At 38.4% G+C, this 11,132-nt stretch overlaps 1 protein-coding gene across 1 annotated transcript in view; it reads left to right on the top strand.

Moving 5' to 3' along the window:
* The first annotated feature begins 212 nt into the window (after positions 1 to 212).
* Positions 213 to 11,132, top strand: part of ANKMY2 (ankyrin repeat and MYND domain containing 2) — a 19,600-nt gene continuing 8,680 nt past the window's right edge. The window contains exons 1-3 of the mRNA XM_008938510.1: positions 213 to 276; positions 7,250 to 7,388; positions 9,243 to 9,341. Coding sequence (XP_008936758.1) covers positions 7,256 to 7,388; positions 9,243 to 9,341 — 232 coding nt within the window. The 5' untranslated portion in view covers positions 213 to 276; positions 7,250 to 7,255. The remainder of the gene's footprint in view (positions 277 to 7,249; positions 7,389 to 9,242; positions 9,342 to 11,132) is intronic.

Genomic DNA, 11,132 nt, shown 5'->3' with positions numbered 1-11,132 from the left:
AGCTTCTAGAACAGAACACTGTTCGTTCCTGAGCCTCTTCACCTTCAATGCAGTTGATTTATTGATCGTTATCTCCATCCCAAGTGGTTAATCTACAAAGGTTTTGATTCTAATTGGGAATGGAACTGATCTTTTTCCTCTTAATTCTCAATTTATTTCCCTTTCTCACCTCCCTTTCTCTCTGTGTCTTTTTTTTTTTTTTTAATTAAAGGAAACACCGAGGAGGCTGGAAGGCTACTGGGCAGCAAGAATGTCCGTGTCAATTGCTTGGACGAGGTACAGCGAGAGTGTACAAGTGTTACGCTGGGTTTAGCAAGGAAAAGACTAGGTCTGGAGGCTTTCTTGTTTTTAAGTAGCATTGCTATACAGACTCCTGGAAATCAGAGTTATTCTGAAGGTATTTCCAACATGCAGTGGAATAATGAACCTTTGAAGAGTTTTTACCTTTTTTTTTAGAAAGTTTAAAGGTTAATGTTACTTAAAGTGCTACACTGTATTTTCTCTCAAGTTCCAGCATGACCTTTGGATTTGTAAGGTAAGATGAACACTTCAGCAAGACACATGAGGGTGCTCCCTGACTTCTTGTCACCTCCACCAAGCCATGGTCTCTCTGCTTAGTAGCAGACCATGTGGTTAAAGAATGCCTCTCCCCACCTCATGCTTGCATCTCATCACCTAAAGCCTTATCTTCACAGAACCATTAAACACACTGAGAGAGGGAGCAGCTAGGTCACAAGTGGAAAACTCACTGTCTTTTTCAGAGGCAGATGTCCTAGACATGTAGGAGAAAAAAAATCCTTAAGGGGTACCTAAAGATAGGAGGAAGTTTGTGGAGAAAGGAACCTTGTGTGATGTTCCTCTGTTTCCTCTTTTTTTTTTTTTTACAATGTTTTTCTAAAGCATGCAACATTAATATGCAGTGTAACATAGAAGCAAAACTATAATTGTCCACCATGTATCAATGTGTAATTTATCAATTTAAATGTCAGTTTTTTCCCAACTTTATAATTTCCTAGGAACACTTGGAAATTCAGGCTAGGTGGGACCTCAGGAGGTCTCTCATTCAGCTTCACACTCAAAGCAGATTCAGCTCTGATGTCAGATGGGGTTGCTTTGAGCTTTATCCTGTCTGGCACTGTAAATCTCCAAGGATGGAGACCATACAGTATTTCTGGGCACCTTGTTCCATTGCTTTACCGTGCTTACAGTGAAAATGTTTTTCCCTGATGTCTGAACCTCTCTTTCAGCTTGGGCTTAGGCCCTTCTGCCACTGTAACTGAAGAGTTTGGCTCTAGCTTCTCAGTGATGTTCCTGTAGGCACTGGCAGGCTGCTGTTGTGTCCCACCAAAGCCAGCTCTTCTCCAGGTGGAACAAATCCAGTATCAGCACCCTCTCTTCACTGCACGAGTGTTAAGTTACCACCATGTATTGCTCTGCTGAATTACTTGATCAGTGCAAGTGCAACATGCAGGGTTACTTTTGAGAGGATACGGTTTGTTAATAGAAACCATACCTGAGTTAGGCCTCAGGCTGTCGTTAGATAAGTATTGCTAATACTATTCCTTCTTTAATGTTCACATCTGGCTGAACAGACCCAAAGTACAGAAGACTTTAAAAGTTTGTGCGGTGGAATTCTTGCAGCCTTCTTTCTGTCCCCAAGAGTCATGTGTAGTGATCTATATTGAACAGAAAAGGGTTCAGATTTTTTTTATTTTAACTCATTTTCCCTCTAATGTGTTATTCTAATATCTACACACAGCGTGTGAAACCCCAGTTAAGCATTAGCTTCATCTCCTATTCAGTGTTGCCACAAGTGGAGACTGCTTTAAATGAATCAGGTCTTATTTTCTTCCTCTGCTGCCTTAGCTGTTTGTCGTGAAATGCACATTATCATTTGTATTACTACCGCTACTTATTTTATAATGTTTAGAATTGAGGAAACGGCCCTGAAAGTTGAATGCTTACATACTGAAATGGGAGCACAATTCAGTTGGGAGCTAAAGACTCATTTCCTTAAAGTCCTTTCATATGAGAGAATACACCGAATGAACACAGGTGTAATGTAATTTTCTTCTATTTGAGGCACAGCAAACATGCGGTCACAATTTAATAATCTCTACAGACTGGAGAATCTGCAGTATCCAGAAGCAGGCTGTTACATGTTGCTCTTCCTTATTTAAAAAAATAAACACAGAAGATGTCCCTTTGATTTATTTTTTTGTTTGACCATATATTTTAACTGTTTAGTTCTGCTTTCTGCTAGATTAAAAACTATTGTCAATCAGCACTCTTTTCTCTGTGTACCTTTAGACAAGGACCAAGTCACACTTTAACATTGTCCAAATACATGGAGTTCTTAAGTATCTTACCTAAAGTTATGTTTCTTCAGCAATTAAGCTATTATCATAGCTCTTTTCTGGATCCTTTCCAGTTGTTTCAGCTTCTTCCTTAAAAAAATGTAGGCATGAGCTGGACACAGTATTTTAGCATTGCTTCTGCTGTTGTTACATGTATTTAAAAAATTTTAAAAATTGCTCCTCTATTTGCTTTTCCTGCCCATGTGCCCAGACTCACTCACCTCCTCCTGCCTGCAGTGCTCTACTGGGAGCAGTAAGGTCACTTGAAAGCAGACACCTTTATGCAAATTAGTTTCACAGATGCCCATCTTCCAGAAGGTTGTAGATACCCAGCAGATACAGTCCTGTTTTTTTTCACAGCATCCTTTCTAGCTAAATCTTCTTCTTGTTGTTATTTCTTTGTGGATTTAGGAGGCTGAAAAAAGGGAAGGTCTTTAGGCTTAATAACCGTCTTTATGAAAACACAGTAGTATGTAACTCTTCCACAAAACTTATCTGTAACATTTTTTATTTTGACTCTGTCAGCTTTAAAACATCAGAGGCTTTTAAGCTCAGGTGTCCCGAACTATTAAGACAAATAGATGGGCAATGGAAATGGATGCAAAATAAACACAAATATATTTCATTTAAATGCCCACTGCTTAGTCATTTCTCATGATATTTTAGATGGAGTGGTTGCTAATTTGGAAACATGGTATGAAAGAAAGTTCAGGAATTGCCTTTCCCCTGGGAGTACAGAGCTTGTAAATAGTCTTGTGACTTCATGTTAGCAGTTTGCTGACTTTATCCATTTGAAAGATATGGCTAAGATCTTTCAGGCAGTCTAGAGAAAGGACACAGATTTTTTTTTAGCTGTGGAAGTTTCTTCCAGTCATGTTGGTAGTTAAGGAGCACTGTAGTACTACAATCCCACACTTTGTGCCAGTCAGAGACTCAACCTGAAAAGGCTTCACAGTTTTTCTATATTTAAAATAATTTTAAGGTTGATTGTAATCTTATATACAGAACTGTCATTTGGCATTAGCAGCATTACTTTTTCCCTCTGCTTTGGTAATTCAGCTGTTCATTTCTGTAATAAAATACATTAGAGACCATCCATTTCTATATGCTGATTATAGCACTGAATGCTTCCTGGGAAGTACAGGAGCATCTGCTTATTACCATATGAGATGTGTGCAGCTTTACCCACACTGGTTATGGGCAGTGGAGGGTTCTTCAGCTAATTTATCTTGCTGTTCCAGTGTGAACTTCCTCTGCTAGCAAAAAATGCCCAAATCCTTGGCCTTTATTGAGGAGAAAAAGTTGTGTCTTTTGATTATTTTTTACATAGTATTTCAAAGTAGACAAACCAAAGAAGATTCAACAGCTATTAAGAACTCTCTGGTTTCAATTCAAGTCTCTGGCTGATGTAGACCTTTACTTTTCATCACCGCAGGTGGACAGAAAGATGATCAGAGGAATCTAATGTATCACATTAAAACCATCACATTGAAAATAATGCATCACATTGAAACCAAGGGCTTAGCAGGATGGCTATAAAGGAGAACTAAAGCTATGATTGACACTCACTGAACAGTATTTCATATTCTAATAGTTCATACTTGGCTATAGCTAAAACTGTTTATGCATGTTATCTGTTGACTAACTTCCAAATCCTGCCTGAAGTAAGCATAAGATAGGCAAGGGCAATCTTATTCAAAAGCTTTAAGAGTGAAATTTCTAAAGGCTTTCACCTAATAATAATAATTCAATTCATGTGTTTCTAGACTAGCTAAACTCAGTACCATTTCTGTTCCAAGTCAGAGACATTTTTACAATCCAATTCCAAACGCCTACCTGAACTAATCTTAATGAGTTGGTCTAATTTCAGTAGTGCTCTTCCTTTTTACTGAGGGAAGCTGATATTGAAGACATACATGAACAACTAGTATTTCTGTGTTCCACGTGGCACCTGCTCTTTTTGCATAATTTGTTTCCTTTTCAGTAAATTTCTAAATATTGTCTCAAAAGCCAACCTTACAGTCTTATGTGTTTAGTTGGTAATTTTCTGAATGAAGAGAACCAGTATAGTTGCCTGAATCTGAAGAAAAAAAATAAGGCTGTCTTTCCGTGTAATGTGAGGCTGGGTTCCTCACTGCATAATGAGCTGGGAAAAGGAGAGGTGGAATGCTTCAACTTGTTCCCTGGCCAGCCCACACTCCCCAATTCCTTTGGTCAATGAAGGCTGGGAATCAGTGTTGTTGAAAACTTCCTCTGTCGTCCCTAGAAGGTAGAAGGTTGCTTTTCTAGTTTATTATCTTTATAAATTTGGTTTTGTTCCTTTTGTGGAAGCATACCTCTCCCAGGTGCTGAAGAGAGACAGACTGACCTGCTTCCTTCTTTCCCCACTTCTGGTGGTATTGCCCATCCCCTCTCTGGGGCTGGTACTAGTCTGCCCCTCCTGACTCCCTGTGTGCCCTCTTCTCCCCTTGTTAGCTCTCAGCATAGCTCCTGGAACCCCGTCTCTGTCAGCTCCCAGTGTCTTTTCAACACCAGGACGTGGAATGGTGGGGGGTGTAATGGCTGGGCTGGCTGTGCCGTGAGGCATAGCCCAGTTAGGCCAGGGAGTCCTTGAAAATAAACAGGAAACTGGGAAAGATTATTTTTTGTCCTAGGGAAGTGACACTAGAAGACTGGATTTTTGGTCAGAAAAATGTTATATAGCAACTGCTAGAAAGTGCTTCATCCTATATTCCATACTGGAACAATAAATAAATTATTTCATCTCTGTGGTTAATAACTGCTAGTTTAGTCTTTTAAGTGTGTTTTATTAACAATCCAAATGTCATGTGTCAGAAGACAGATTGATGCTGGACCTGTCTTTGATACTCAACCTGAGAAGAGTATTTGCAGTCACTTCAGGTTCTGCACAGGGCCATAATGGAGGATGCCAAGCTTTTCCAGATAAACTTGTGTTTAGCCTGTCCCTGTTTTGTTTGCTGTGAATGTGAAAGGCTGATATTAGTGAGACTTTAAATCCAATTTTCTAACAACTGTCCTTGTGTTTTCTCTTGGTATGTTGTTTTGTTTTGTTTTTTTTTTGTGCACATCACAGCCTGACACCTTCAAAATTTAATCAAAGGCTTTTAAAAAAAAGTTTCCTAAGAGGAGGGGATGACAATCCAACAACAACCCTTTCGTTTGTCCTGTAATCTTCAGACAGCTTTTTTTAATTGAAAAAACCTGACAGTCAAGACATAACCAAATTTACAGTCATCTAAAGTTCCTTGTCTAGTCAAGAACCTTACTGGTTTGATATCCTCAGTACCTTTATGCACTGCTAAAGGAGGCAAATCTATACTATGACTCTAGACTAGGATTGGCCCATAAAAATTGCTGTAAATGTAAAGTAACATAACATCTTTTATATACTAGGATAGAAAGCTTCTCCCTGCCTTTATAGGACCACAAATAAAAGCTAGCAAAAACAATCACAAATTTGTTTCATGTTTGTGAAGTGATCTCTTCAGGCCTTTTGTTTCTTTAATGGTAGTGTATGTTGCAGATTACCAAAATATTTCAGGTTACTAAAATAGAATGCATCAAGTAATCATTTTTTATTGTTTTCAGTTAGGATGGGGAATAATGAAAATATAATACTTTAAAATTATCACTAAAATTTTAACTTTCCCATTTTCCCTTCAACTTTAGGATTTTTTTTTTTTTTTAATTATACTGGTAAATTTAACTCAATTGGGTTTTAATCTATCGTAAATTAAAACAAATATATTAAGGCTCAAACTGATGATTCCATTATTTCCGAGGATCACATGACCATACACTTAGAGAGCTGCACTAATGGTGTACAGAAGTGTATTCATGCACACAGCCTTAACCTGCCAAAAAAAGGAAGAAAATGCAGTTTTGTTTTCCTTCAGGGACAAACTAAACACGCTCCCTTATATTCAGTGTTGGAGAACATTCTTGGGCTATTACTATGTCTTGGCTGATGAGGTGAATCCTGACAAGAGAAATAAGCAGCATATTGGAAAAAGCATGTCCAATTCTAAACCCAGACTGTCATGCAATTTTCTCCAGCAGAAGTGTAGATTCTCACTGCCCTTTGGGAGGGAGGCAGCCTGCACTGACAAGTCACCCTGCTTCTGGAAATTTCCCCTAGGGTTTGCCCAGGTTGCATTTTTAATTATGCCAGTGCAACTCTAATAAAAACTCGGCGCCTTCCTCGCTGAAGCTAATGCTTTTTGTACTGGTGCAGTTTATCACAACGGAAGGTTTGAGACTCTGCTTTTTAGGTTTGTGTATCTCTACAAGAGCTTTCAGAGCTCTGGCTGATGTAAGGTCACGGACACAGTACCAGAAGGCTGGATAAATGGGAGAGAGGAGGCTAGCACAATTACAAGTAATCGTGACTAAAAATGTGCAAGATGGGTTTCAGAAACTGCAAATATTTGTAACATCAAAACCAGCAAGAGCCTATTCCTAATTTTCATGTTGCTTGTGTAATGTAGGGGAGAAAAGAACATTTGGGAACATAAAAAGTTTTCTAAATAAACCAGGCTTTTCCTACTAGCAGAAGCATTAGTTGTCTCTAACACTAATGTCTTATACAAAAGGCTAATGACAAATCGGTGTTAAACAGTTTCTTCTATCCAACACCAGTCTGTTTTCAAATCTATAGCACAGCATAATCAGGAAATGGAAAATCTACTGTGTGTTAGTAGCCATATTTTTTTCATGAAGATTTTGTGAACTTTTTTCTTGTTGCTGACTTAAGTACTACGCGAGGCGTTGGTTGTTACACTGAATACGTATGTGCAAGTAAAAATTATCGATGGTATGAAGATCAAGAGGTGAAACTAATTGTTTCTGTGTATTCCTTTTTCTTTTGTCAGCACGGCATGACCCCTCTGATGCACGCAGCGTACAAAGGGAAGGTGGACATGTGCCGGCTGCTCTTGCGACACGGGGCTGATGTTAACTGCAACGAGCACGAGCACGGGTACACTGCCCTGATGTTTGCAGGGCTTTCAGGTAACTCCCTGCTAAACTTAGGTCACTGATTTTTATGACATTCATGGGTACAATTTGCCATAAATTAATAATTTAAAGGAAACTGTTGATACGGTTTTATTAGTTAAGGTTACTGAATTTATTTTATTAGTCAGGTTTACTGTTAGTTATGTGAACCATGCAAATACATTCAAGACTGTCAGGACAGTGGAAGAGGAGAGCTGCTGTTCAGGCTTGTGATCTTTTTTTTTGTTCGGCATTTTGAGACACACAGTCTGTCTGTACTTTGTCCTGTTTGTTACAGGTCTCAGAATCTCCTGTGACAGTTTTCTTGTGCAGCGGGATGCATTCTGTTTAATTATGCTCTGGTACGCTGAAAAAGATGCTACACCAAACTGCATTTTTTAGGACTACAAATCAGTAGCTTTTAGTAATATTCGAGGCTTGTCAAATCAATCCAGTATTTTCAATGTTTGCCTTACTCATACATTATTTTGGCAATTACCTTGTTGGCTTTAAAAAAATCTATTTATTAAGTTTTAAAAACATGTTTTCTCACATTAATTCTCCCTTTTCTCTTAGTTATTTTTTTTCTCTGAGAGTGCTTCTAGCTGTATGTATCTTCTCCTGTTTCAAGTGGTGGTTTGAAGCTTTCCTGTTGCTCTTTTTTTTGATAAAAGGAACAATTATTTGAGTGAGAAAAAGACACTACACAAAAAAAATTTCTAGGGAAAAATACTATATTTGGGAATATTAGGTTATTTTTTCTTTACTAGGCCACTCACATTTTTCCAAAAAGGAGATTCTCAGGAAGTAAGATTTCTTAGCAGGTAGAATTTCAACTCTACCTTCTTTCATTATAAGGATAAAAAAAGGCAGGCATATGTGTGTATATGAGTCTTAACTGGGTCATCAGATTGCTTTTCTGCTATAACTTTGCTAAAAAGATGTGGAAAATTTCAGCATTCTGTGGCATTGAGCAACATGAGAGCTGCAGCAGATAGACGGGAACAAACTCTTAGAGATTGTTAAATGACTGCAGCTTTGTGGAAAATGCTGGCTTTCTACTATTTTCTCACAGCTGAGCTTTTAAACTGTTGTCCTGAGTTTTAATGCTTCTGAATGTTCACTTTAAGGTCTCTTTTCTGTGAGTGGAAAAGGTACCTGAGCACTACTGCCACAATGCCTTTGTTTTTTGGAAACATTAATTTCTGTCCACCACCCCCTTCTTTCTTTATATTCATTTTCTGTACCTAGCATACGCACAAAAACTGATAAAGGAAGAATACCTTTGAAAGCAGAACCAGCATGGGTGGTGACAAGTGTCCTTATTAGTCTCTAAAGGGAACCAATTAAGTCATCCAGACTTCCATCAAATCGTTTTACTTGGTATTTAGCCCAGTCTGAACACCCAGTTCCCGCTGTGGAGAAGGCACAATCTGTTCTGGTCTCTATGCTCCTGCTACATAGTAATACTGGATTTGTTTTTCTTCTTAGAATAGCAAGTGTTGCAGTTCAACTGTCAACTTACATCAGTAGAGTGTGCTTCTAGACTGCTACCCAGAGGGACCAAGCTCTGGTGTAGTTACATGCATATGACCCCTGTAAGCTCCACAGGGAGCTGAATGTGCACTACAGACAGTAGGTTGTACCCTGCCTGAATTTAGCTTTTGCTTTGATTGGACCCTATAGAACCATAAACAAGGAGGCAGCCTTTTTCTTAAAAATTCTTAAAATAATGATATTAAGAACATTAATTTCCCTCAGTGTCATTCCTGGTCTTTAAGAAATACACTCCTTGTTTTTCTACAGCATAAAGAATTAAAAGTTCTGGTTTGTTATCCCTCATTGCCTGTATCTTCCCCCCAAATTCAGGAAACAAAGAAATCACCTGGATGATGTTAGAGGCTGGAGCAGAGACTGATGTCGTCAACTCTGTGGGAAGAACAGCAGCTCAGATGGCTGCTTTTGTGGGTAAGGTGAAAGTCTATCACAATTTCCTAAATTCCTAAGGTAGTAAAAAGTTAGATTCTAGTGCTTTTTATCGAGGAAACAATATTTAATGACCTGTTTGGAACTGAGGCCATTGTTCTTTTTTTCCACATCTCATCCTGTAACCAAGTTGATTTGCATTCTGTTCCTGTGCCCTTCTTTGAGGGTGCAAGTTTTTGCAGTCTTATCACTTTTCACATAATAAGAGGAAGCCAGTAATGTTTGACATGTCTGAAGTGCAGTACGAAGTGTGTTAGTGGGAGCTTTGTTCGTGGGAAGGAATGAACATAGTCCTAGGAGTGAGGAACTCATCTGGGCTTTGCTGCTTGCAAGGGCAAGTCTCCTCTTGCCCTCCTCCCTCTGCATTTGGGAGAGGGTGAAGTCAGTACTTACTGACCTCAACTTGACTAGGAAAATATAAAAGATTTCTCAATCCAGTACGTTTTGTGATCCCAGGCAAAACACACAACCAGGCTTCTTTCTGTCATTATTTTCCTTTTTCTTTTATTTTTTTTCTAAACCTTTCTTATTTCTTAAACCCATCTTGACAGTACTGATAGATTCCTGGATTAATGTTCCCAAACATACCACTTTACTTCTAGCAAGGAGGTGTGATAAAAATGGCTTCCAGCAGAAGTGGAGTCATTTTAATGACTGTTGTTGCTGTCCAGATAACCTTCCCAAAAAAACAAAGATGAGGACCTGTACTTTCACTTCAACACAACCTTCTTGTATTAATGCTAATTCATTCATTAATTAAATGTGTGAGAACTCTGCAAAACCATTAGGTGTTCTGGATTCAAGAGCCTACCTTGCCATCTAGATTTACCTGCTTGAATAGTGAGTTAGTGCAGTTTCGATTTCAATCTTTTTTCATTCTGCTCTTTTAAAGAGGAAAAGATTGACATTGCTCAATTGAGGTTCAAGCAGCAAAGACTTAACTATTCACTTAATATGTCAGAGAAGTCCACTCCTATCAGTGATGGTTTGGATCTAGAGAGCCTTTTCCAATATGATGCTGAATTAGTGAACAGGGTATGTTATCTCCAACGTAATTTTTGAGAATTCCTGTTTAAAATCTCATCACATCACCAAGATAGAGTAAGTATTTTCAGGCATACTGAGATATGCTCCTCTGTAAAAGTCTGAACACTGGGACCCATTCCTGTTTTTTGTTACTCTCTGTCCAATCAACATTAATTCATCTATCCATATGTGGGAAGTGAGGATACTTCTTCCCCTGTCATTTGTCGTACACTGTGATCTATTAGCTTAGAACAGGCTCAAAACAGTGGAGGGTTTGAAATGCTGGAATGTAGTTGGCTGTCATCTTCTATGGATTGATAGTATTAGTGCCAAGATAAATCAATAAATGTAAAGAATGTGGTCCTGAAGTAGAGAAGCTAAATTTTACTTTCCCTTTAGCAAAGCAATCCATCATATTGTCAGATGTGGAAACCAAGAAGGAGGTGCAGCTTCTCTTGTCTTGTTACTTTCATCCTTTCATCACTCTTTTTTTTTCTTTTTTTTTTTTAAGCAACTTTTAAGTGTATTCTGTTCTTACAATGTCTCCCATTTTATGGAGGGCTAATACACTACAGTCTATTTCAGGTCTGAAAACTTACAACTCTCAATGCAAATGTAATTAATTTTTTAAAGTACAAAGTGGAGAGAACTTCCCTTGAAAAATTTCAACACCGGTATGAGATTACTAGTCCCGTATAATTTTTGGAGAAAAATACCTGTTCTCTTAGTTATGGCTTACCAGGGAAA

The sequence above is a fragment of the Merops nubicus genome, unplaced genomic scaffold (genome assembly GCF_000691845.1).
Source record: "Merops nubicus isolate BGI_N331 unplaced genomic scaffold, ASM69184v1 scaffold39324, whole genome shotgun sequence".
Lineage (NCBI taxonomy): Eukaryota > Metazoa > Chordata > Aves > Coraciiformes > Meropidae > Merops > Merops nubicus.
The sequence above is the reverse complement of the archived record's forward strand: the minus strand, read 5'-3'. Positions and strand labels throughout refer to the sequence as shown.